The sequence below is a fragment of the Saprolegnia diclina genome (genome assembly GCF_000281045.1).
Source record: "Saprolegnia diclina VS20 unplaced genomic scaffold supercont1.43, whole genome shotgun sequence".
In the NCBI taxonomy this organism is placed as follows: domain Eukaryota; phylum Oomycota; class Saprolegniomycetes; order Saprolegniales; family Saprolegniaceae; genus Saprolegnia; species Saprolegnia diclina.
The window spans coordinates 414,060-438,601 of record NW_008246110.1 but is presented as its reverse complement, the minus strand read 5'-3'; the positions used below and the strand labels follow the sequence as shown (position 1 = coordinate 438,601).

Sequence of the window (24,542 nt, the reverse complement as noted above, 5' to 3'; positions counted from 1 at the left end):
TCTCGATTGTGCTGCTCGCTACCTTCGCCGTCTATGTGGCGCTCTGCTGCGTGGTCATGCTGCAGCGCTTGCCATTGCCGTCGTCGCGCCTCTTGCCGTTTTCGAGCCGACTGTTTGTTTATAGTAGCATTGGAAGCATTGTCTACTGCACCCACGGACAGTTTGAAAATGTCAGCAACGCGTTTTACGCTGGGGCGTGGAGCCTTCCGCTCACCATCAACGGCGTCGACCGACCGGCCGGTGCATACAACACAGCAAGCGTCGCCTGCATCGGGTCGCTCCTGCTTCCATGGCTCGTCTATCCGTTGATGAGCTGCTTGGGCTTTTCTATTCTGTCAGCCATGAGTTGCCGATACCTCTACGACCGTCAAGTACGTACAAGTAGACCAACCTGTAGGATGGAATGTGACGCGTCGACGTAGTGGACTCTCGACATCGCATGGACTCAGCGCAATGCACTGCTCTCAGCGACACGCCTTCCGCGGCTGCTCACAAGTCTTCCGCTGGGCGAAGAGTCTGCGATCAGCATCGGCAACAAAGTCTTTTGCAAGCCGAGTGCGCAGGCGGTCCTCGGTTTTGCTACGATCGTCGAGCGCACCACCAGCCGTGTCGAGGTCGCGCTCAATGTGTGCCCCACACCGAGCGGGAAAGAAGGTGACAAGTGCTTTGCCAAGCTCAAGCTTCTTAAGACGGCGCCACTCACGCTCGTCGTGTCGACGTACGCCTTGGTACCGATCCTTCTGGGCTGCCGTCGTCCCGCGTCACCCAAGGGTACGATCACGGGCAACGAATTCACCGCGGTGACGACGCCCGCATCGACGACGTCGCTGCGCAAGCTCATTGGCAGCAAACACTTTGTCTACAACCGCGGTGTTTGCTTGGCTTAACTTACGATGGGGATTCGGAACCGGACTGGCGCCACGTAACCGTAAAAAGTGCAATCTAAAATCTGAAAAATCGAGTTTCCGAGGACGTATGGACGAGCGGGCCGTGAAGCGCTCCAAGCCGACGCCGATGCCGATGGCGTTCCGCTTGACGTCGCTCGCAAGCCCTGCACGCGGCGCCAACGGTACGCCCACCGCAGTCTCGCGGCTTGAAGCCATGCGCGGCGTAGACGACTGCATCGGACTGCGCGACCTGCTCGCCGGCGCCTTTACGCACGCCATCTTGACCAACTACAAGGTAGATGTGCCATGGCTCCTTGAGCAGTCGCCGCAGCTAACGTCCGTGCCCGTCCTGCTGTGTCATGGCAGCGACCAGACCACGTAGCTATGCTGTATCGGGTGTCGTGTCTGAGGCTGCTGCTGTGTAGCATGCGCGCTGCCTGTGCAGCGTGCGCCAACATTCGAGTACTCGCGCCGCCGCTTCCGATTCCATACGGCACCCACCACACCAAGATGATGGTACAGATGACCGTGTGTGAGTGGACTGAGGATGCCAGGTGCTTTTTTACGCGGCGTCTGTTCGTGTTGCGATCTTCACGGCCAACTTCGTTGCGTCCGACTGGGATGCCAAAACGCAAGGCGTTTGGTACCAAGACTTTCCACTGCGCTCGACAAGCGCCACGGAACCCACTACGGACTTTGAGAAGGAGCTGACGCAGTACCTCTCGGCGCTGCACCCGTCCGTGGCGACGATGGCGGCCGCCAAGCTATCGCTGTACGACTTTGGCGCTGCCACGGTGACTCTCATTGCATCGGTGCCAGGCGTCTACATGACACCGGATGGTACCAACGTCCTTGTTGGTCACTTGGTTTACAAAGCGTTGGATGGTAGATATGGCACGATATGGCCATCTTCGCCTGCGCAAGTACATTCTCGTCTCGGATGGCGAATGGAAGTCGCTCACACGTGGATGCATCTAGGGTGCTTCAAGACCACGGTGTCGCCGTCGCGCCGTCCCAGCCCATCGTGGCCCAGGTTCGATCTCACCGTTCCATGTGGTCCCGACGACGCGCCTAGTTTTCCAGCCTCGGGTCCCTTACGGAAGCGTGGCTGCGGGACTTTCTGGCCAGTTTTTCGCTTGCGCCGCCGTCCCCGTTGCCAGCTCCACGGGGCTTTCACATGATCTGGCCGTCTGTCGCCGCAGTGGTACGACCTTCTCTCGTGCGCTGCGTCGAGCTTGTCGGCTCGTAGCGAAGCTCGATCGAAGGCTATGCGGCCGGCCGGTCTCTGCCCTGTCCTCTAAAGAACCTCAAACCGTTCTTGCACCGGTACCTTCGCACGTGGGACCCACCCGCGTCGCTCCAGCGCACACGCGCCATGCCGCATATCAAGGTACACACATCTTTGGACAAGTTGTCTGAAGGAGTACTAGACGTTTGCGCGCATCGGCGTCGACGGCACCTTGGACTTTGCGCTGCTGACGAGCGCGAATCTAAGCCAAGCGGCGTGGGGCAGCTACCAAAAGCAAAAGTCCCAGTTTATGATCCGGTCGTATGAGCTCGGCGTGCTGTTTCTGCCGACACCGTCCCAACGCCTCGTGTGGTCGGGCATGACATCTACCGACAACGACGACGACCGCGCATCGGGTCTCCGCTGTCCGCTACCATACAAGTGGCCGCCGACAACGTACAACACGCGGCAGGACGAGCCGTGGTCGTGGGACCAACCACATGACGAGGTCGATGATTTTGGCGAAACGTACCTTCCATGAGTCATCGACCAAGACAAGTGCAACGTGGAAGATCGTTACGCGCAGAGGCTGCCACGTCATTTAAACCAAGAAAGCGTAAGAACTTATTGGGAGGCCAGTGAATAGATAGTGGTTTCGTACAGACTAGTAGCTAGTGGAAGGCAACGGTGATACATCGACGCGGGACCGCGAGTAGGCTGTGGTGGCACTCAAGTCGACCTCAAAGGCTTCAAGGAGGTGCAGGTGCTGGGCGTACGCACGGAGCCAGATGCCTGAGATGCAGCTTTGCACGTCGTCGCCAAACAGCTGCACAAAGGCGCGGACATCGCTGGCGTCGAGCGCCTGGGGCATCCACGCCACGAGCTTGGCAACGACGACGCCGGCGGGCTCGGTCGCATTCACTTCGGCAAAGAGGCAAGCGACCGCGTGTCGCTCGTCGTCAGCGTTGGTGATGTGTCGGTTGACGTCGGCGATTGCCTCTTCTTCGTCCCAAAGCGTCATCTCCAGCTCGTTGAGAAACTCGAGGACCTTCTCGCCGTAGAGCGCGATCGGCTTGGCGTGCATGAACCGAATCGACTCGTTGTAGAGCGAGTTGGCGCGACCATATTGGGTCGAGACGGTGAGCTGTCGGCCGCAGAGAGCGCTCTTGAGACGCAGAAAGCGCTGCTTGAGCTGCTGGAGGAGTTCAATGTGCACGAAGAACCCGTCGAGCCAACTCGCAAACGCCTTGCACTCGTCGTCGGTGGCATACAGGAGCTCGCCCGAGAGGATGATCTTGCGCGCCTGCATCATGTCGACATAGAACGGAGCGTTGAGGAGCCGGTATCCGAGCTCGTTCCACTGTACGCGGAGCGAGTGCTCGGCCCAGTGCCGCGGCAGACGCCAAGACGGCTTGTCGCTAGTCTTGGTACTACTCGAGTCCGTGGCAAGGACCGGGTCGTCAGTGACATGCAAAAACTGCAGCACGGACGCAAGAAAACCCGTGGCTTTTGGCGCGGTCTGTTCGTCGTCGTGGGCGCGCAGCCATGCGATTGTGTTGAGGACGCCAGCGTCGCGCGTACGCTCTTGGTGCGCTTCGATCTTGAGCTGCACCGCGTGCAGCTGGTCTTGGGTCACCGTACTTCCCCGTCGTTGTCGAATGGGGCTCGCAACGATCGGCGAAGTGGAGCCGGTTGTCGGTGGCGACTGCTCGTAGAACCACTGGAGGCTCTCGAGCAAGTCTCTCCCGGTTAACGTCGATGTGAGCTTCATATGGCGAGATGTACTGTGTACAAGAAGCAGGAGGCCGCAGTAAGCGTGTGTCTATGTCGCTGGGCCCAAAGACAGAGCAACGTGGCAGCTTGTACGACCCTCTTTGCAGCGCCGCGCGGCTTGAAGCCAACTCTTGCAGTATCTTGCACAGCACCTTGTTAGCGCACCTTGCACTCCAACTATGTAGCCAGTATGTACAGTACACGGCACGGCGGTTGCTGCATCGCTTGTCCGTGCCACCATGGTTGGAGATGGGCAGCGCCGAAGACGGGTGGAGACGCCGCATGCCAAGAGCGCGCGTTCACCGACTTCTGTCCTCAAACTACACAGCGTATTTGTATAGCGCGTGATGAGTGCGCGTGTCAGTGCGCGCGTGTCAAGTTCACTTTGCCTGTCACATGGCGCACGGCGGCAAAGTCGCATAATTGAATTGCTCGCGACGCGCCACCATGCTTCCGACGCACGTGCAGGAGTCGATCGAGGCGACGCCGGACGCGACTGCCATCTACACGTTCAACCTCGCCGAGGTGCCACGCCTCATGGCCGAGTGGCGCACCGCCTTTCCCAGCATCCGTCCTTTCTACGCCGTCAAGTGCAACTCGGACGTCCGCCTCGTCTCGGCGCTGCACGCGGCTGGCGTTGGGTACGACTGCGCGTCGCCGGCCGAGATCGCGCTCGTCCAGTCGCTCGGCGCATCGCCTGATGATATTCTGTACGCCAACCCGATGAAGCGCGAGGTTGACATTCGCACTGCGACGGCCGCGGGCGTCGCCCAAATGAGCTTTGACAGCATCGACGAGCTCCACAAGATCAAGGCGCATGCAACTGGCGACATCAACCTCTCGCTGCGCCTCAAGTGCGGTGACGACAACGCGCTGCTTCGCATGGGCGACAAGTTTGGTGCCGACGCCGCCGACTGGCCATCGCTCTTGGCTGAAGCCAAGGCGCTCGCGCTGCCCGTGCGCGGGATCTGCTTCCACCTCGGGTCGGGCTGCATGAACCCGACCGCGTACGCCCAAGCCATTGCGCAAGCCGCCGACTGCATCCGCATGGCGACCACCGAGTTTGGGTTTTGTATCGACACGCTCAACATTGGTGGGGGGTTCGCATCCCCTTTGCACGCCGGCGTCGTGGCTGCGATCAACGAAGCGGTGCGTACGAGCTTTGGCCCAACGCCGACGCTCCGCGTGATCGCTGAGCCCGGTCGGTTCTTTGCCGAGACCGTGTGCACTCTGCATTTGCGCATTCTCGGCAAGCGCGTGCGCAGTGCCAGTCGCGTCATCGACTACTTTGTGCACGAGAGCATCCACGGCTCCTTCTTCTTTGCGCCGTTTGGGAAGCTCAACCCGACCCTCGAACACGAAGACGAGCGTGAGACGTTCGTAAGTCACGTGTACGGCGACACGTGCCACGGCGGCGACGTGCTCTCAAAGAACTTGAAAATGGGAGAGCGCAGCGTCGGCGACTGGCTCCAGTACAAGCGCATGGGCGCCTACACCCACGTCTTTGCCACGACCTTCAACGGCATGGACTTTGCCAAGTGCCTCACGACGCTCTACCTTCCATGATGAGTGGTTCCCACGTACTAGTGGCTCCCACGTACTAGATATAATCCTCGTACGAGTACACTATACAAGCTGCAAAACGATCCCGTTGCTTCTTAGATTGGACGTAGTGGCCATACGACTGTCAACTCTGACGCAAGTATCCCACGCGACGTCACTAGATAGATTGGTCGATCGATCGATAGATAGATACAACGATAGGTGTAGCACTGTGTGGTGTGCGGCAACGCTCATCTGCAACCCTCGCCGCGGGGGCGCCTACCCTAGCCCTGCCCTACCCCGCACAGTGGGTGCGCTCAAAGCCGATTCTGTGATCTACTAGTATCGAGACCCGTCGCTCTCGGCTTCGTCCGCCCTTAAGGTACATCAGCAAAGCCAAGTCGAGCCGATCGATGGACGTACACCACAAATTGTGATAAATAAGTTACAGCCATCCACGCTAGGTCGACGCCGCCGGTTCGCTTTTGGTGTCGGCGGCCGCGGCGCGCATTTGGTGCTGCTGCACGAGGCGTCGGATCTCCGTGCAGCGGGGCACCTTGCACTCGTTCAAGGGCTTGGTGCACTGCTTGGCGTGAGCCGAGAGGAGCCCGACGATGCGCTTGCAGAGCTGGCACGGCCCGAGCTTGCGCGCCTCGCACGTCGCGCCGTGCTTGAGCATCGCGCGCATCCGGTTGCAGTTGACGTACGTGCATGCGTCGCCCACTTGGCACAAGCTGGCGTGCTCGAGCTGCACGAGCAGCTGCGGGTCGACGATCCGTTGCTGCGGTTGCTGCGGAGGCGGCGTGGCGGCCGGCGCGGCCACGGGCTCGACTTTGGGCACGACCTGTGTCGCGTCGGGCGCGGGCGTCAGTACCGCGGCCGGCACTGGCTCTGTCTTGGTCGTCTTCTTCAAACTGCCCTTGCCCTTCTTGGCCGCCGGCTGCTTCTTTTGCTTCTTCTTTTGCTGGAGCGGCGCGGGCGCGGGCAGTGCGTTGAGCGCGTCCGTCTCGGCCGACGTCTTGTACTTTGGCTGCGGGATCGACACAATGTGGAATGCATGGAGCGGGTGTTCGTGCTTGGCCTTGCCGCGGCAGCCGTCGCAGAGGTTAAAGTTGAGGCAGATCGAGCAGTTCCAGCGGTGGCCGCTTGTGAGCGTCATCGCGCATTTCGCACAAGAGAACGTAAAGCCCGTCGTGCCTTGGTTGAAGAGGTGGTACAGTACCATCATGCTCGAGTGCTTGGACCGGCGCACTTGGTCAAACTGGCAGTGGTTGTTCTGGCAGTACATCAGGAACGCTTCACGCGTGTCGAAGATCTCGCACGGCATGAGCGCATCTTCGTCGGGCTCGAGCGCGGTCTCGACCATCGGGTGGTCGGCGCCAGTCTCTTGATCGGGCAGGAGCGAGCTTGTGACACACGAAAGCGAGAGTTCAAACTTGAGGTCCTGGACTTCGATGGCACACGCGTTGTAGTTGAACGAAGCGGGGTCGGACGCAGCGCTCACGAGCGCCAAGAGCTCTTGGGCTTTCTTGGCACCGGCGGCCGCGGCCTCGACGCGCGCGAGGAGGCTTGTTTTCGAGCTCTCGTAGCACGGCGCGCAGTAGTAGTGCGTGTAGTGCCGGGGTACCATCGACGACTTGAGTTGCGCCGACTTGGCCTTCTTCAGTCCCTCAATGACGTTGTCGACGGCATCGGGCGGCGCCAGCGTCTTGAGCGCCCAAAACATCTTGTTGATCACCGACGAGGTGCACTTGTGGCAGCGCGGATGCAGGTCGACAACAAAAAAGTCTTCCTTCTGCGGCTCGAGGATCGCCTTGAGCTTTTGCATGATCGGGTCGTTGTTGACTTCGCTTTTGGTCTTGACGGGCTTGGCGACCGCACTCGCGGTGGCGGTCGTTGCCGCGTCGCTGTGCGTCTCGGTCGGCGTCGACGATGTCGTTGGCGGCGACGCCGACGGCGCCACCTCGTCCGTCTTGCACGACGCTTTGCCCGACGTCTTGCCGTTGCCCTTGCCACTCGCCTTGTCTTCGACTTGCTTGATGAGGTCTTCGGCGAGCCGCGGCCAGTAGTCGCCTTCAAAGTACGGCAACTCGAGCGCAGTCTTCTTCTTGACATAGTACTCGGCGTAGAGGTTCGAGATGTTGTACACAAGCCCTTCCTTCTTGGCGCCTTGGAGCAGCTTCGAGTACCACGACCGCAGCCGCGCGGCCTTGGGGATCTTCTGGTTCTCGGGCTTGCAAAAGAAGATGTAGTCGTCGCCTTTGAGCGGCGGGCACGACCAAATGTGCGCCGTGTGGTACCCGCGCATCTTGGCGTCGTCCAAAAACCCGAGGATCACTTGCTGGTGCATGAGGACGCGGAACTTTTTCGGTTGAAAGTACGCGACCGAGTCGAGATACGAGATGTAGACGCGGCCGCGGTTGGGCTCAGCGCACTGCTCGCCATACTCTTGCACGTACAACGTAAAGATGAGCACGTCGACGCCGTCGAGCTCCTGGAAGACGCAAATACAGCGCGACCGGTACGTCAGCTCAAACTTGTCGGTCTTCTTGGCCACCTTCTTGGCCTTGTTGGACTCGTCGAGCTTGGCCTTCTTGGCCGACGCACTCTCGCTCGCATTCTTGCTGCGCTTGGTCCCACTCGCCTCGCTTGCCTTGGGCGACCCTTTGAGCGCAAACATCTTGGCCATGCGCGGTTTCATTTGCACTTGCTTGTCGACCGAGAGCACCTCGCGGATCGTGATGGCAAACGACGGCGTCGGCGTCTCCGACTTGGGATGCAGCGCACTGCTGCCGTCGCTCTCAATGTTGCCGAGTGACCCGAGCCGCGACATTTCTTCTTCTTGGGCCTTGGCGAGCGCGTCGACGACGCGCTTTTCGATCCGCGTCGCCATGCGCGTCACCGGGAGCCGACTCGCTTGGAGCGGCTGCTTGGTCGACGTCGGCGCACCTTGCTGCCGCTGCTTCTTGGTGCAGAACGGACACACAAATGGCTCTTGCTCGCCCGAAATCGCATGGTTGCGCTCGTTGAAGAGACCGCAGATCTGATGGTACCACAACTTGCAGCTGTCGCACTCGACCCACGGCTCCTCAGCGACCTCGCTGTTCTTCTTCTTGAGCAAGTGCGCCTTGAGAAGGATGGTCTTGAGCGGCTCTTCGCCCGACGCATTCGTCGACGCCGGGAGCAAGCTCATGTCGAGCGGCCCGTCCTTCATCTGCTTGTAGCAGCCCGAGCACCAATGGTACTCGCCGCGCGGGTCGCTGTAATAGTGCGTATGGCGCCGAATGCGCCCGGCACACGGCCCCGAGCAAAAGAGCATGCACGGCGCAAACTTGAACGAGTCGCCGCCGCAGAGCTGGCACATTTCTTCGCGCCGGAGCTCGCAGCGCTTGTTGAGCTCGTCCTCGAGCGTCGTCTTGAGCGCCGCGAGGTCCGTCTCAAACTGCGCAAGCAGCGCTTTGGCGGCAATGTTGAACTTGTTGGTGCTGCTGTTGTACGCGATGCAATTCTCAAACGTCAAGCGCACGTCCGACGCAAACGAGTCGACGCTCACATAGTGCTCGGCCTCGAGGCGCTTCTTGATCGTCCCGAGGTCCATCGGGCACTTGATCACGTCCAGGTAATCCGGAATGTTCCACTGGACCGGGTCCACGGGGTGGTTGAACGCCCATCCGCTCTCAGTCTCCATGAGACTTGTGAGCAGTGGCAGCAGTCGGTTCTTGAGCTCGACGATCGTGATGTGCCCGCAAAAGTTGAACCGCAGCGACCGAATGTGCTCGTCCAACTGCGCCTCCGACATCGAGTCAAGGTACGAAATGTCTTGCGTGCTCGGCGTGCTCGACACGACAGACCCGGGCACCGCCGACGGCGTGATCACGAGCGTCGACACTGGCGGCTTGGGGTCGTCTTGCTTGGCCTTGACCCGCTCTTTTGCAATGCGCGCCTGCTCCTTGCGCCGGATCTTCTTGTCCTTCTCGTTGGCCGGCGCCTTGGCTTTCCCGGGCCCCGGCGACGCAACAAGAGCCGGCGCCGTCATCGGCGTCAGCGCTGGCGGCACGTTGGGCGACAAGCCTGGTAGTCCGGGGTCCTTCTTCTTGGCAGTCTTGGCGTCCTCGCCGGGCGGTTTGGCGGTCGGCACGGGAGCTTTGGGCTTGGCCGCCGTCGGCGGCACCGCCGGCAACGGTCCCTTGGCTTTCGTGGCCTTGGTTTGCTTGAGCTTGTTCTGCATCGCGGCGGCCGCTGCTGTCGGCATGGGCAGCTGGCCCAAGCTGTTGTTCTTTAGGAGCGCTGGCGACGCCGACGGGATCACAAGGGGCTTGGCCGTCTCGGACGGGTCGAGCGCGTCCGACGCCTGGATCGGAGTCGTCGTCATCTGCCGGATGAGCACCTTGACGTCGTTCGTGCAGGCGTTCGCAAGCGCCTGGAGCTCGGTCGGGTTGTTCTTGGTCATGTCGATGATCTTGATGGCGTTCCGGACTGGCACGCACACGCCGCAGTCCGATTTCGGGCACTGCTTGAAGTGGCTCAGCACGTAGCGGGAGCTAATGCAGTGGTCGGTCGTGCACTGCGTCTGCCGGCACTCGCAAATGTGCTTCCAAAGCACCTTCATGTCGGCGCAGTAGTTCATCGGGCACCCAATGATCGCACACGTGCTGGCGTGGCGCAGCATGCACAGCCGCTCTTGCTGCCGCCGAAGCACATATGCTTGGCTCGCGGGATTCTGCGTGCGGATCGCCGAGCACACGTCGCACGCCATGTCCCGGCACTTGCGGTAGTGCGAGAGCAGCTGCCGCGTCGACTTGCACCCGATCGTCGTGCACTGCGCGTCTGTGCAGTTGGACACGTGCGAAAGGAGCACCTTGACCTTGGCGCAGAACCCTTCTTCGCACTGCAGCAGCTGGCACGTCCTCGCGTGCTTGAGCTGGATGAGCCGCTTCCGGAATTCTTCACGGCGCTGCTTGGGGGTGACTTCGGTCGCGAGCGCGGCCGGCGTCGGCACGGCAAACCCCGGCGTCGTCGCCGACGGCGCGCTTGTTGTTGTTGTCGTCGCGACTTTGGGCAGGGTGTTTGCCGCTGCGTTGAGCTGCATTTGGTGCTGCAGCTGCTGCATCTGCTGGAGCTTTTGCAGTTGGATTTGCTGGAGCTGCATCTGCTGGAGCTGCTGCAACTGGAGCTGCGTCGGGTGCACGTACGCCGTCTGGTTCATCATGTTGAGGTTCATGCCGTACGTCATGGGCACGCGGTTGTTCATCATGCCCATGTTGAGCGGCATGCTCAGCGGCACGTTGTTCATCGGCACAGCGCTCTCGAGCTCGGCCATGGGCATTTCGAGCGGCTGGTCGCTGATGCCGGCATTCGCCATCTCGTCTGCCTCGCGCTCGAGCTCTTCCAAGATGTTGTTCGAGGTCGACGCCGTCGGTGACGCGGCCGCGGCCGGTGTCGGTGCTGCCGCGGCCGACTGCTTCGCAAGGAGCTGCATCTGTGCCTGTAGGTGCAGCTGCGCTTGGGCTTGCATCTGCGCTTGTGCGACCTTTTGCATCACTTGGGCCTGTGAGCTTGTAATGCCAGCGGCTGAAGTGTTGGGCTTGGCGCTGGCCGGGACCGGTGCCGCCGGCGTCTCGGCAGGCGTCGACGACGCGGCAGCCTGCTGGGCTTGCTGCCTTCGTCGCGAGTTGTCGAGCGCGCGCTGCAGTCGGACCTTGAGCGTCGACAGGTTGCTGTACTCGTCGCGCGACGCCGAGTTCATGTACAGCGTGTGTTCGAGGCGCCGCGCTATTTCCCGCGGGTTGTAGTTGTTTGTGACTGGACGGTTGGCGCTCTTCATGATGAGGCTCAAGCTACAGCAGTGTGAGCGACGTCGTCGTCGAGGACGCGATCGGCGTACATGATGCGCGCAATGTGCTGGCGGGCGCTGCGGTCCGCCTCCTTGTTGCGCCACTCGTCGGCGTTGGTCGACAGCGTCGTGTTCTCGTCCAAGGTCGGTGTGGCGTTGTTGAGCGACCCGAGGCCGTTCTCAAAGCCCGAGTTCATAAGTTGCTACCGGCGGCGATGAGCGCATTGGCGCATGGCGGTCGTCATCGTACCGTGTTCATGGCGGCAATCGAATGCAGCAAGCAATGGCTCAATGTAGATCAATCACTCTACGCGCATGCAGCATGAGCATCATGCGCAAAGCAAAAGATCGGCGCCGGCCATAGGGTGGGTGGGCCCGCTGGAAAAAGGCCATGGTCCACAAACCCCGTTTGGCCGGCGCGCACGGCCGGCGCGAGGTCCGGGCCATGCTTGTATTTATGCAAAGAAGACGTACCGAGGGCGTCGACGTGCAGCGAGTTGGTTTGCGCACGTTGGATGGGGCCCGCAAATCGAAGTGACGGTGACTGGGCAGCAGTGGCGGGGCTCGTTCGGAAGGTACGAGTCGCAGCAAGCACGGCAGCGGGGCACAGAGGTAGTGATCGGACGTCTCGTGAAGCGCTCTCGGTCCGCAGGTCTCGTCGACGGCAGATGGTCGTCGAGGGTGGGCGGGCGAGGGGAAGCGGGACGGCTCCGTTTGGTTCAAAGGTTTTCGGTCGAAAAACCCCACACGCCAAAAAACACAAAATGAAACGACCCCCTCCCCAACGCCACTTTCCATTGGCCAAAATGGAAGATTTGCCGCCCGTCATTGGCCAAAATGCAGAGAATTCACCCGGGGGGTGCTTAAATGCGCACATGTGCGCGCTAAGTTCGGGCGCACTGACTTGATGCCATCGCCGGGCAAATGGACCGTTGGCAGCCGTCTACGACGCTCGCATCGCCCGCGCCACCGACTAGATAGCATGTACTAGATCGCTCTACATATATTAACACTACTAGACGCAGTGTACTTGTCCTCGACGAGTGCCACCCTTTGTCGCGACCCGACAAATGGCTTCAAGTTGGTCGTCCTCGCTTCCGCCATGTCGAGCTCTGCACGCTGTTGCGCTCAGGCCCCACTGACACCGTCAGTTGAGCTCGAGAGTGTGAACCGGTGTAGCCAAGATAACTCGAGACTGGAGCACAAGTGCTACGTCGAGACAGCGCACTGGCTCGACAGTTAGTGGGCTCGCTGGCGCTGGCTGGTGCACTGTAGCGGGCTCGGTGTCGCCGTGGGCATCGGCCACGCTGCCATAAGCAGGGCACAACATATTGTCTAGCGTCTCGTGGACCGGTTGCAGCCTATATGAGGAAGAGATCGGACTCACGTTGGAGTTGAGAGCAGCGGCAGTGCCGGCTATCACGACGATAGGACAGGTTATACATACTTCGTAGGGCAGTAAGTGTACAATATTGTCATATTGGTAGTGGTGGTAGCATGCGTCTTGTGTCCACGAAGCGAATGCTGGCGCCTGTGCTGGGTGGTTCCACGTGGCCGTTCCCGCGCTTTTCGCATTACCTTTCAAAGGCAATTGTACGTATTTAATGCTGGGGGTTATGGACCCTTCCATGATATTATTGAATGTGGGAGGTTATAAGAAGCGGGGGTGTATGTGAAGCCAGAAGCTGCCACGTCAACTTGTGGTCGAAAACTTGATCCGCTTCGTCGAGCTCACATGATGATGGGGTCGTCGGTCGCGCTCTTCCTCTGCCTGTGTCTCGCGATGGTTGCGAGCATGGAGCTCGCGAACCCCGTGACGCGCGGTGGCCAGGATGTCACGTTCACGGTGCTCGGCGCCGAGGCGCCGCTTCTCAAGACGCTCAAGAACGCTGCGCAGGAAACGATCCTCGCGGATCTCAAGCTCACGCCGGTCGCCGACTCGGATACGTTTACCTTTGTCCTGCCCAAGGCCAAGGCCGCGCCGGGCCTCTACAAGCTCCAGGTGCTCGATGGGAAGAAGAGCAAGGTGCTCCATGCGACGCTGACGACCGAGGTCGAGGTCGCATCGGCCCTCGTGCAGGGCAAACCACTCAAGCAAGGCGAGAAGCTCAAGTCGGTGCCGCAGCTCGTGTCGGCGTCGGGCGACACGTTCTCGGTCGAGGTCAGCTTGAAGGCCAAGGGTGGCAAGACGCCGCTTCTGGCGCACCAGGCGTTCTTGCGCTTCACGCAAGGCGCTGTCGACACGATGTTTGTGCTCTTGGCGTCGGCCGACAAGAAGAAGCTCTCAGTGTCGGTCCAGATTGGCGCCGAGAGCAAGAAGTTCTCGTACCTCTCGGGCGTCCACGCGGTCCAGCTCATCCTTGGCGACACGACGTTCGAGGTACGCCTGCCACGTGGCACCACCTAGTACTCACGTCTGTCATAGAATGCGATCGTGTGGGACCTCGGGTCGGTCGATCTCACGCTTGGCGCGGCGCCCATCGAGCCGCTCTCGCCGCTCTACGCCAAGCCCCTCCTCCACGAAAGCGACGTGACGCTCACCGCGCTGCCTGAGATTGAGCACGTCATGCGCGCGCAAGACTCGCGCCCGAGCCTCGTTGTCTCCAACCTCTTCACGCTCATCGTCGTATCGCCCCTCGGCGGCTTTGTGCTCTTCCTCCTCGGCTTTGGCGCCAAGCTCTCCAAGTTCCCGTCGGGCGTCCAAGCCCTCTTTGCGCTCGGGTTCATCGCGTCCATGGCGTCGATCCTCGGTCTCTTCGTCGTCTACTGGCTCCAGCTCACGATGTTTGCGACGCTCGGGTACCTCGCGATCCTCACGGTCGTCACGCTCTTCTTTGGCCACCAAGCCCTCGGCCACCTCGCGTCGCAGGCCGACCAAAGCAAGGCCAAGAAGGACTAGAGTCGCTGCCCGATGACACCTTCCTGTCGTCGTTCTTGCATAACGTTTTGCCACGTGTGATTTACTTCTATGAGGGCTGGAGCACAACTTGGTCGCTCCAGAGGTTGGGGACGAGCCAGGTAAAGACGTCCTTGGACAGCTCGCGGACCGGCGCTTCGCCTTGGCACAGCCGGCGCGGCGCGACTGATGCAAGCCACGCCTGGGAAAAGGCAGAAGGGACAATCGGCTTGGGCGCACCGGACGGCAGCAGCTGCTCGGGAAAGAGGAGTCGACCGCGTTCGTAGAAGGCGGCGGCGAACGCCGCGCTACCGTAGAGCGTGACGTCGTACTCGGCGGAAATGTGCTGCCGCGGCACCTACGATCGCGTCATCACGTGGGGTGTTGACGGGATGTCGTCGCACCCTTTTGGCTGCGACGACGAGGTCGGACGCGGTGAAGCGGAGACTCTCGCCATCGACAAACGAGCCTTCGGGCGGCAGGTGCGAGAGGACCGCGCGGAGGTCGTCGACCCACGGCGTGCCGGCCTTGAAGATGCCCATGGCCTCAATCTCGGGCGCGAGCTTGGCCACGTCCTCGACAAACAGCCTACGGGCACGTGGCCTCGAGATCACCACGTCGATAGCGTCGTACCAGCCCAAGCAGTCGCCGTCGTGGTTGCGAAATGCATATCGGAGCATGTCTTCTTCGGCCGGTGCGATCGCGAGCACGCTCTGCCGGAGAAGACTCCACATGCGCTGGACGACCGTGCGGATGCTCGATGGAAGCGACGGGGCGCTGGCGTCGTGCCACGCGAGGGGCAGAAGCGGCAATAGGTCGTCGATGAGGTTATGCAGCGTCTCGAGGTCTGTCGGTGGCACTGCTCCGGTGAGGTGTCGCCACGCAAACTAGATCCAAAGTGAACACGCGGACGAGTTGTCGCAGCGCGTACACGATTGAGTGGGCTATGCGAATGCGCAGCGATAAAGTCGGCGAGCGGCTCGAGGCGGATGCTCTCGTGGCTGCAGACGAGGACGTGGACACTGTCGTCGCGGCGCACGAGCACGTGGACGCTACGTGGCTCAAGGGAGGATTGTATGCATCGCCATCCCGCCTACCTAGTCCACGCTGACAAGCCATACCATGAGGTCATGGCCTTGGCATGCGCTTGTAGTAGGTACCTGGCAGCGTCCGCTTCTTTGTGGCAAAGATCCCCGAGACAGTCGTCGTCGCAATACCGGTTGCGAGCACCGGGTTGAGGTCCAGCATCATGCGCGCATTGTGCACGAGCGCTCGGCACAACAGAAGATCGCCGGTGGTGCATGGCGCCGTGGCGGCTTCGACAGGCGGCGCGTGGCCAGGCGGCGTCGGCCAGCTCCACAACGTGCCCATCCTGGCTCGCGACGCTTCCCACAACGTTCGACAAGATCCGCGCTCGATTAGGTTCGCGTTTCGGTTTAAACGGTCCAACGTCTGCGTTTTAGTGTGTTTGGAGGCGTTAAAGACGGCTATTTCGGAAATAACACAGTAAAACGCACGCTAAACACAGCGAACGACCCGCCTGCGATCGCACTTGTCCGGGAAAGTTCGGATTTCGGACCAGCGGTGATGAAACTCGACCATTCGTCATGGCTCTGTCGGGGTATGTGCCATCCACGCTCATGAAGGTTCCATCCATGGCTAACCCACAGGTGGCGGCCACGTGCCCGTGGTCCGAGTACATGGACGCGGCAAGCGGCAAGCCGTACTTCTACCACTCGGGCACGAAGCAGTGCGTCTGGGACGAGCCCGAGGAGTACCGCATCTACAAGGCGCGGGCCGCGGTCCGGCTCCGCTTCAATGACAACGCGACCGCGTCGCCGACAAACAGCGAGCCCATGGACATGACGCCCGATGAGACTCCCATCGAAGAGGCGCCAGCGACTGTGACCGCCATTGAAGCCACGACGGACGGTGCGACAACGGCGACGGCAACCGACGCAGCCGTCGAGGTGGCCACCAAGCCGACGACAGCAACGAAGTCAGACGACGAAGACGACATCGCCAAGTACGCTGCCATGTCCAAAGCCGACCAAGTGGCGGCGTTCAAGGTGATGCTCAAGACGCTGCCGATCACGCCCAAGATGAAGTGGGGCGACGCGCAGCGACTCATTGCGGACGAGCCGGCGTGGTACGCCCTCCCCACGAATGGCGAGAAGAAGCAAGCGTACTCGGAGTTCCTCACGCAGCTGACGAAGGAGCTCGATCTGGCTCGGCGCCGCCAGCAAAAGGTCGCGCGCGAGGACTTTCTCAAGCTTCTCGCGTCCTGCAAGAAGATCTCGGTGCACACGCGCTGGCACGAAGCGACGACCGACGACTTTGGTCTCACTACCGACGACCGCTTCAAGGCGGTAGCCGACGACGACGAGCGCCGCGAGCTCTTCCTCACCTTCCTCGACGACATGGCCCGCAGCGAGCGCGAGTACGCCCGGAAGAAGCGCGACGAGCACAAGGCGACGATCCTTGCCTACTACGCGTCGCCCGAGCTCGCGATCTCGGCCGAGTCGCGCTGGGTCGTGGTCCGCGACGTTGTCTTCAAGGACGAGGCCATTCTGGGGCTGGGCGTCGCCAAGCGCGACCTCGAGGACTTCTTCTTCGAGTACCTCGACACGCTCAAGAAGGCGGCGGCCGAGGCCAAGCGGCTCGCGCGCATCAAGGCGCGGGAGACGGAAGACGCGCTCGCGGCCGCCTTCCGCGCCTATCTGCAGGACGAGGTACGCTACACAGTGTGCTGCACAACCCCGACAATCTGATTTGCAACTAGATTGCGCACAAGCGGATCACGCTCCAGATGCGCTGGCGCGACTGCCTTGAGCGCCTGGAAGTCAACGAGACGTTTGTGGCGCTGCGCCAAGCCAACACGATCCTCGCCCGCGACGTGTTTGAGATGACCATGGACAAGTGGCACGCGACCGTCCGCGACGAACGGTATGCTTTTCGCTGATTCTTTTGCAAATGAAAAATGCGGTCGCTGATCGGGTTCGATGCGGGGCCGTAGGCAGTGGCTGCACACGCTGCTCGAGCGCAACGGCTTCCGCATGCAGCACAAGACGACCTTGCGCGACTGCTTGGAGCAGCTTCAGCACACGATCGAGCCGCTCGTGGGCGACGACCCGCGTGGGACGTTTTACCGCCAGCTCCTCTCCGAGGCCACCGTGCCCGAGAGCGTCCTCGACTGGTTTAGCTCGACGCACCGCGCCGAAGTCGAACGCGCCGAGCGGGTTGCGGCCGCGAAGAAGCAGAAGTTGGATGACTTCACAGACCTCCTCACGGAATTCTTCTTTCGCTCGGACCATTTGGACGTACCATGGGACGACGCCCGGCGACTCGTTGAAGGCCGCAGCCGGTACCGCGCCATGGGTTCGGACGCCGACGCCAAAGCCGCGTTTGACGCGTACATGACGACGCTGCGCGCCAAGATGCAGCAGGTGCTCAAGACGCGCAAGCTCCTCGATGCTGAAGGTAGCATCTGTCGACATAGCACTGGAGGATGACCTTGATGTTTAGAGGGCGAGGTGCGTGCGAGCCGGTCGCGCGATCGCAAGCGACGCAAGCGGTCGTCGTCGACGTCGTCGTCGTCACGGAGTCCGTCGGCGTCGAGTCGAAAGCGCCACAAGAAGAGCTCGAAGAAGAAGTCGAAGAAACAGGCCAAGAAGGCCAAGAAGCGCAGTCGGTCGCGAAGCAAGCGCCGGTCGTCCTAAGTGGCCGGCCACCGCGTGTTTGCTTGTAAAGGAATGAACAGTTGCCTTCATCTCAGTACAGCAGTGTCCTTGGTCGTCCCGTGTCACGATGACATGCCCTCGGGAAAGCGTTGAGGGGTGGCGTGGGCTCACCGCGGCCCTGCCTCTCGAGGTCGCTGCACGCAACGCCGCACGGCGCTTCCTTCATGTCTGCCGGCCAGTCTAGGATGTCTCGTTTTGAGAGTTTTGACGGGGATGAGGGTTAGGGGTATGACGTGGCACTCGGAGGTGCACGGAAGCGCGTCCGTGAACGTGACAGTGATGGCTTTTTATCAGCGTCCGCCAACGCCCTCTACCGTAGTACTATCTTCTAGTTGTACGTTGCTACGTCTGTCGCTGCGTGCGGGCTTGTCGTCGAGGCAACACATCGCACGAGACGTTGACTCTTGGCTTTGGATGCGTCGAGGTGCGAATGAGCTCGATGGAGGTGGCTCACCTTGAAGACGCTCTGAGGTAGCTCCGACAGCTACGTAGTGGTACCGGCAGCAGGCGTGCGAGGTGTTCTTGGCACTTCAGCACTTACAGCCACAAGGGCACAGAGACCAGGCATTCTAGGTGTATCGTGATGCGGCTCTTCACCTGGCTGCCGCTGGCATGTCAACGTCCGTAGGTAGCGAGAGTACCGTTGGGTAGGCAGCCTGCTACCCTTGCCTGCTGCTGCCTCGCTTGGTGCCTGGAGGTTGCGACCGGGATGGAATTTTGGCCAATCGTTTGTCGGTAAAATCGAAATCCTGAAAACGGGCCAATCAAGAGCGCTTCTCAAGTTGGACGATGGACAACGAGGCGACGGTGGCAACGACGCTCCTCGAAGCCCGTGCGCGGTACGAAGCGCGTGACGGCGATGGCGCCGTCGCGCTCTGGCGCAGCCTCCTCAAGACGGCGTACGCCACGCAGCACCATGCGCTCATGTTCGTCGTGAGCAAGAACTTGGGCGACGCCGTGCTCGATCTCGGCGAGGCCACCGATTACTACGAGTACGCGCTCGAGGTCGCGACGACGTGCGGCGTCATGAGCGACGCCTCGCTGCGCTCTGCGGTTGCAGCGATTGCGGTTGCAATGCAGTCGATGCAGGTGCTCGCGTGCCCTCTCTGTGGTGTTGCGCAGCGTTTTCACGGTCCCTGCCACCGCTGTGCGACCACCAACACGTGCGCGACGTGCACGCAGTCGTTTGCGACGACCGAGCTCGTTGTGGACCCGAACGACAACAATATGTACTGCCAACCATGCTACGACGCCTACTACAACGATGAGGACGACGATGAAGACGCCGACAATGACGACGACGACGACGTGCTTGTTGACATCCACGTCGCACCACCGGCGTCCGTGTCCTTGTGCACTGCGTGCAAGAATGGCAATGCGACGATCCGCGATTGGCAAGGCTCGTTCTATTGCCAAAGTTGCTTCATCGCACTCACACAAGCCAAGCTCGCCCGCGACGTGCAGGTGGCGGACGAGCCATCACCCATAGCCCCGACGACCAACGTGACAGCACCCGCCTCGCCAGCTCCGCAAGCGCAAGCGCCGACCCATAAACCCACGGTAGCATCACCAACGATATCGACTCCAGAGCCGCTTGCTGACGATGCAGCGCTGGTCGCCAGCGGCAAGCGCACGTACGACCGCAAGTTTCTTCTCTCGTTCCGCAAAATGCATCGAGCGTGCCCGAGCGCCGTCCGGTCGTCGTCCGTGTTTCAATCGCCCAGCGCCAAGGCGGCCAAGGCAGCCCCCAAACCGCCCACCACGTCCGCGTAAGACACACCACGTCGGATGTCTGCTCATAGCGGGTAGACCGACCGCGTTGTGTGCAGTAGAAGACTCGACGACGATGCTCTGCGCAGCGTTGCGCCTCGACCCGACGCACTTGAGTGACGAGCTGAGCTTGTACGAGCACTACTATGCAACGACGCCGGTCAGCACGTAACGGGTCACCCCCTTATCTCTTGCGCCTGACCATGTCTCTTGCCATGCGATGGAGTGACAAGTGCAGGCACTGCAGTATCTTGGCGGTTGGCGCCAAGTACGGACCCTACCCCTAGTGCATCAGACTGCAACCCGTTCCGTCTACTGAGCGAGTCCAACAGAGCGATGTGCTATGATGTCGATGGCTTGGAGCATCTATCGTTAGGTCTTGCAAATGGCACTGGCGTAACTACCGGGAACCCTACCCGCGACGCGGTCACGCCACGTCCTCCGTGCGCACTTTGTAGTACGCCGTCGGATCGCGGACTGCAAAGCGCAAGACTATGTAAGTAAACGCGCCGACGAGGAAGGCGGTGCCGGTGTCGAGCGCGAGGGACGTCGCGGCCGTCATCAAGAGCACGACGAGGTCGCCCTTGTTCTTCTTGGTGTCAATGTCGACGCCGACGATCGAGAGGTGGACCCCCGCAAAAATGACAAGGACGCCAATGACGCAGGACGGGAAGATCCCGTCGCGGAGCAAGAGCATGAGCGTCGAGCCAAAGAGGAGCGCGACCACGAGCTTGAAAGTGCCAAGCAGCATCATCGAGACGCTGCTCCGCGCTCCAAAGGCATATTGCGATGCGAGACCGCCCGCGCCATGGCACATGGGCAGCATGCCGAGCATGCAAAACACGAAATCACCGACGCCGATGCTAAAGCAGATGCGGCGCGAGCTCGCGGGTACGTGCTTGTGCGGGAAGAGGTCGGCCGCGAGCTGCTCGAGCGCGATCACAGAGTTGAGCAGCGTCAGAGGCAATTGCGGGAGCACCATCTTGAGAAAGGCGGTTTGAAAATCATCGGCCGACGGCCACGATGGCATGTGGCTGAAGTCCGGTCCGAGTGTGAGTGGCGGCAAGAGCAGCTCGTCCTTCTTCTGGATGTAGACAACAATCGCGACGATGACGCCGTAGAGGAAGACGAGAATGGCAGTCGGGATGCGCTTCTTGTGCATGCACGAGAGGCAGAGCGTGATGAGGACGAGCGAGACGACGATGCTGTCGGCGCCAACCCACTCCAAGTCCGTCGTACTGCGCTTCACGACGATCGACTTGGTCGTTTTGTTGAGCGAGAGCGTCGTCACGTGCGTGTACGAGCTCTTGACGCCGCTCATGAGCAGCGAGAGGCCGACGCCGAGCTGGATGCCACGGACAAGCGCGAAGGGCACGAGTCGCCCGACGACCGAGATGAGGTTGGTCACCGAGAGAAAGAAGAGGATCGCAGCGATGAGGATCCCCGACGCAGCAATTTGCTCCTGCGAATACTTTTCGGCGAGCGCAATCGCCGAGATCGACTTCATTGGCTGCACCGGGATCGGCACGTCAAAGTACGTCGAGAGACCGAGCGTAAAGACGCCGGCAAAGAAGAGCGTCGGGCCAAACGCAATCTGGTGCGTGACTGCGAGCGCCGTCACGAGCGGCAGGAACGTGCCGAGGTCGCCGAGCGACCCGGAGACTTCTTGAAGCGTCAAATGCGCCTTGGCGTTCGTCGCCCAGTTTGGCCGCAGCACGACAAACACCTTTTGCAGCAGCGAGAGGTCGTTGTACGCACCCTCAAGGTCCGTCGATGACGGCGGAAGCATCGGTTCGTCGGCCATCGACGCGTGCTCGGCCGTCGGCGTCGCGCTCGGTGTCAAAGGGTGCATGTTGGCCAGTGACTGCGCCAAAACTGCGCCGATGCAGGTGTGTCAAGCTGGAATTCGCTTAGAAAGTAACGCAACTTGTAGTGCAATCAACAATTGCACACGGGCGACCGTCGCCATTGCGCACGCAGCGGACCAGCGATCGTTAACTCGGTGCCTGACGTTGGCTGCTTGGAGGGCGTCCCAGAGGTTGATGAAGAGACCTTTGCCGTGAGCCAAAATGTCGTTGGACTGGCATGTCGTTGTGGCTGAGTGCAGCGTCTGTGGACTCGTTGATAGGCCTGGAGGAGCCCTTTCGATGCGAGTTTGGATACTATGACCACGCACGCAATGTCTCTTGCACGAGGAAGTGCGAAGATCACCACCGGTGGACGCGAATGTGAGCATTGCAGCAGCCGTGTACTTTATAAGCGAATTCGCACTTCGCGATCCTCTTCGCGCAGCTCGCGCCGGCGCTGTTCCAAGGCCAACGAGTGGCGAGTACGTTCGGGGCGCTTCGGTTGGCGTCAAGATCTCGGGACGTGACGTCTGATCGGGATGCGTCACACGCGTTCACGATCAACGACCGAGCAACTCGGAAGCTTGTCGCTGAGCTTGGTCGTTGGAGCGACATCTCTGATGCACGACAATGCTTCCAGCCCTTGTCGTTTGCAGCACTGGTCGTACTAAAATGCTCACTTGGACAAACGACGTCCATTCTAATGACGCGATAGAAAGAGCAGCGCCAATACATCGCGCGTGATATCTATCCCTTTGCAGTTGGCTATCGGCAGGCTGACAAGGCCGACGCGTCGCTGCATCCCCGGTCCTTCAGGCTCGCGACTGAGCCGACCTCTACGAGTATGACAATATCTCCGTACAACTGGCATGAGCGGTGACGCCATCCACTTGCAACATGTGTACCGGTACCTCCAACAAGGCGATCCGCCATCGTCGTTGCCGGGTGTCGTCCCAACCACGAAGAAGCCGCCGCTTCGTCGCGGCACCCATCGCGCCCCTTGCCACCCACACGAACGCGGCCATCGTCTTTGTCGCCACCGCACGCGGCTTCGTCTAAATGCTGCAAGAACCATCCCAAGCTCCTTGCGAGCGTCGAGCAACCTGGATGGAAATGGTGCGCGCTCGCCGTATACGCAACGTTGGGCACGTAACGGTGCTCTTATTTGGCATGTACTTGACGCCTGCTGCAAGGGCAATACCAAGTGACGAAGCACCCAATGCCAATGCCAGCTAAGGCTGTGGTGTGCTGTGGTGTGCGTCCACATGGCCAACGGATCAGATTGGCGTCGGTTTCAGCTGCAGTGTGCCAGAAAACGTGCGCATTGGGACTTGTCGAAACGACTGCAGGCGAATCTGCCCAACTTCAACAAGAGGACTCGTGGTCGGTCTCTGGCTGACAACTTGGATGCGTCGCGCGGCAGATGGCCCTTCGAAATACATTTAAACACCCATACAAGACGCGAGCTTGACAGGAATAAAAATACCACGGGGTCCAATTGCTGCGTCCAGCGTCCATGCGGCTGCTTGTCTGCTCGACGCTGTGCAGGATGCTACGACTGGTCTTCTTCCCAGTTACCCAGCAACGTACTAGAGAGGAAGGGGCGGTCGCGCGGACGTGGCAATAAGTTCAGTCAAATTGACATGTGCGATCTGAGTGGTTGGCGACCTGACCCAGGGATTAGCCAATCAACGGGCGGGAAACGACTGGGGGTGGGATGACTATGCCTTTTTCGCCACGTAGGGCTTGGGATAACTCAGCTCGCGGCATTGTTAAAAAAACGTCTTGTGCTTTCTATGGACCGACTCGGAAATGTATTAAATTCGCTCGTCTTGTTTTTAATATTGGTCACGGTTCTATCACCTGCCATCACGTCGCAAATGGTGTTCGGTTTACAAATGCTGACCGGTCGGAATTAGTGTACATCGAAAGTCGCCCTTCGCTCCTCGCTTATCGGCTGTCTGCGCGCGCAGCCCCGCGCCGCTTCCTGAATGTGGACCTATGATGCCTATTCGCGTCGTCATCGTCTGATGCCGAACGCTCCGCGTACGTTGCACTTGTGGGACGTCGACGTTGGCTGCTCACTGCGCGACCGGCCGCATGACCACGCCTTGCAGCGTCCGTCCGGCGACGTTGCCGGCCTTGTCGTGTTTGCGATCGGCGCTGTCGCTCGTACACATATCTACTTCCGAGACGCTACTACCAGGGTCGAGTCGAGTCGGTGAGCACCGAAATTCGAGCACAGTATTTCATCGCACACTATTTCGTGTGCTCGAGACAGCTGGAGACTTGAACCTGGGCAGTCGAATATTTGCGTCATCGCGCTTCATGGGTGTGCTCCTCCACAAGATGAAAGGCATCCTCGCGTCGGTCACGTCGTGCATCGGCGGCACGCAGGAGCGCTACGTGGTCTGCGTCAAGTCGAGTGAGCGCGGTCTCTGGTACGTCTACAAGCTCCACGCCGACTTTGTGGCGCTCTACGACAACCTCGTCGCGCTCGCGGCGTCGTCGACGTGCGCGCAAGAGTGCTGGCTCGCGCCGCTCCTCATTGGCCTCAAAGCGTGTCTCGACCCTGTCGCGGGCGAGAAGCTCTCGAGCCTCAACACGTTTCTCCAAAAGCTCATGGCCGTCCAGTCGGCCGAAGCCCACGCCGACGTGTGCCTCCTTCGGCCCAAGATTGACACGCAGCTCAAGACCTTTCTCGAGTGGAAGCACGATTGCAGTGTCGGCGTCAAGCGGGCAGCAGGCTCCGAGTGCATTGTGCTCCAGCCACCGCCCGGCGCCCTGCGACGCACGACCTTTAGCATCATCCAGTCCAAAGTTGTGGTGCCGACGCCGTCCCACGCCGGGTCGCCGCTCAAAGCCCGCCGCCTCCACGACCTCGACTGCCGCGACGCCCCCGCCCGGAGGCGCGTGTACACGGAGGTCAACTTTGACGGCGTCTAGGAGTCGCCGATGCCTTATTTAAGCCCTATTTAATCTTGCCACTTATCTCGCGTTGTAGTAATCAATGGCCTTGACACGGT

General features: G+C 60.6%; 11 protein-coding genes across 11 annotated transcripts; 7 read left to right on the top strand and 4 right to left on the bottom strand.

Moving 5' to 3' along the window:
- Positions 1 to 56: 56 nt before the first annotated feature.
- On the top strand, positions 57 to 887 carry SDRG_11737 (hypothetical protein; the record flags this gene model as incomplete). The annotated part of the gene is made up of 2 exons (XM_008617788.1): positions 57 to 371; positions 423 to 887. The coding sequence occupies 2 exons, from the start codon at positions 57 to 59 to the stop codon at positions 885 to 887; spliced, it is 780 nt and encodes a 259-aa protein (XP_008616010.1).
- A 63-nt stretch (positions 888 to 950) lies between these two features.
- Positions 951 to 2,779, top strand: SDRG_11736 (hypothetical protein). The gene is made up of 9 exons (XM_008617787.1): positions 951 to 1,069; positions 1,115 to 1,265; positions 1,313 to 1,403; positions 1,442 to 1,727; positions 1,777 to 1,810; positions 1,866 to 1,920; positions 1,963 to 2,091; positions 2,137 to 2,277; positions 2,318 to 2,779. The coding sequence occupies exons 1-9, from the start codon at positions 976 to 978 to the stop codon at positions 2,654 to 2,656; spliced, it is 1,320 nt and encodes a 439-aa protein (XP_008616009.1). The 5' UTR covers positions 951 to 975; the 3' UTR covers positions 2,657 to 2,779.
- Positions 2,654 to 4,156, bottom strand: SDRG_11735 (hypothetical protein). Its single transcript, XM_008617786.1, has one exon. It carries the CDS (start codon positions 3,884 to 3,886, stop codon positions 2,780 to 2,782), a length of 1,107 nt encoding a protein of 368 aa, XP_008616008.1. The 5' UTR covers positions 3,887 to 4,156; the 3' UTR covers positions 2,654 to 2,779.
- Positions 4,157 to 4,319: 163 nt separating this feature from the next.
- On the top strand, positions 4,320 to 5,534 carry SDRG_11734 (hypothetical protein). Its single transcript, XM_008617785.1, has one exon. The coding sequence runs from the start codon at positions 4,336 to 4,338 to the stop codon at positions 5,452 to 5,454; it is 1,119 nt and encodes a 372-aa protein (XP_008616007.1). The 5' UTR covers positions 4,320 to 4,335; the 3' UTR covers positions 5,455 to 5,534.
- Positions 5,535 to 5,844: 310 nt separating this feature from the next.
- Positions 5,845 to 12,009, bottom strand: SDRG_11733 (hypothetical protein). Its single transcript, XM_008617784.1, has 4 exons — positions 11,738 to 12,009; positions 11,514 to 11,570; positions 11,315 to 11,466; positions 5,845 to 11,267 (listed from the first exon to the last, which is right to left on the bottom strand). Exons 2-4 carry the CDS (start codon positions 11,520 to 11,522, stop codon positions 5,891 to 5,893), a joined length of 5,538 nt encoding a protein of 1,845 aa, XP_008616006.1. The 5' UTR covers positions 11,523 to 11,570; positions 11,738 to 12,009; the 3' UTR covers positions 5,845 to 5,890.
- A 989-nt stretch (positions 12,010 to 12,998) lies between these two features.
- On the top strand, positions 12,999 to 14,162 carry SDRG_11732 (hypothetical protein; the record flags this gene model as incomplete). The annotated part of the gene is made up of 2 exons (XM_008617783.1): positions 12,999 to 13,643; positions 13,689 to 14,162. 2 exons carry the CDS (start codon positions 12,999 to 13,001, stop codon positions 14,160 to 14,162), a joined length of 1,119 nt encoding a protein of 372 aa, XP_008616005.1.
- Positions 14,163 to 14,229: 67 nt separating this feature from the next.
- On the bottom strand, positions 14,230 to 15,530 carry SDRG_11731 (hypothetical protein; the record flags this gene model as incomplete). Its single annotated transcript, XM_008617782.1, has 6 exons — positions 14,230 to 14,517; positions 14,564 to 14,747; positions 14,793 to 15,046; positions 15,091 to 15,211; positions 15,257 to 15,266; positions 15,320 to 15,530. 6 exons carry the CDS (start codon positions 15,528 to 15,530, stop codon positions 14,230 to 14,232), a joined length of 1,068 nt encoding a protein of 355 aa, XP_008616004.1.
- Positions 15,531 to 15,765: 235 nt separating this feature from the next.
- On the top strand, positions 15,766 to 17,949 carry SDRG_11730 (hypothetical protein; the record flags this gene model as incomplete). Its single annotated transcript, XM_008617781.1, has 4 exons — positions 15,766 to 16,891; positions 16,942 to 17,105; positions 17,176 to 17,639; positions 17,685 to 17,949. Coding segments are annotated over 4 exons (1,948 nt in total), but the record flags the coding sequence as incomplete, so codon positions are not given.
- A 726-nt stretch (positions 17,950 to 18,675) lies between these two features.
- Positions 18,676 to 20,003, top strand: SDRG_11729 (hypothetical protein). Its single transcript, XM_008617780.1, has 2 exons — positions 18,676 to 19,668; positions 19,709 to 20,003. Exons 1-2 carry the CDS (start codon positions 18,689 to 18,691, stop codon positions 19,839 to 19,841), a joined length of 1,113 nt encoding a protein of 370 aa, XP_008616002.1. The 5' UTR covers positions 18,676 to 18,688; the 3' UTR covers positions 19,842 to 20,003.
- Positions 19,951 to 21,705, bottom strand: SDRG_11728 (hypothetical protein). The gene has a single exon (XM_008617779.1). It carries the CDS (start codon positions 21,519 to 21,521, stop codon positions 20,097 to 20,099), a length of 1,425 nt encoding a protein of 474 aa, XP_008616001.1. The 5' UTR covers positions 21,522 to 21,705; the 3' UTR covers positions 19,951 to 20,096.
- Positions 21,706 to 23,826: 2,121 nt separating this feature from the next.
- On the top strand, positions 23,827 to 24,516 carry SDRG_11727 (hypothetical protein). Its single transcript, XM_008617778.1, has one exon. It carries the CDS (start codon positions 23,845 to 23,847, stop codon positions 24,460 to 24,462), a length of 618 nt encoding a protein of 205 aa, XP_008616000.1. The 5' UTR covers positions 23,827 to 23,844; the 3' UTR covers positions 24,463 to 24,516.
- Positions 24,517 to 24,542: the final 26 nt, after the last annotated feature.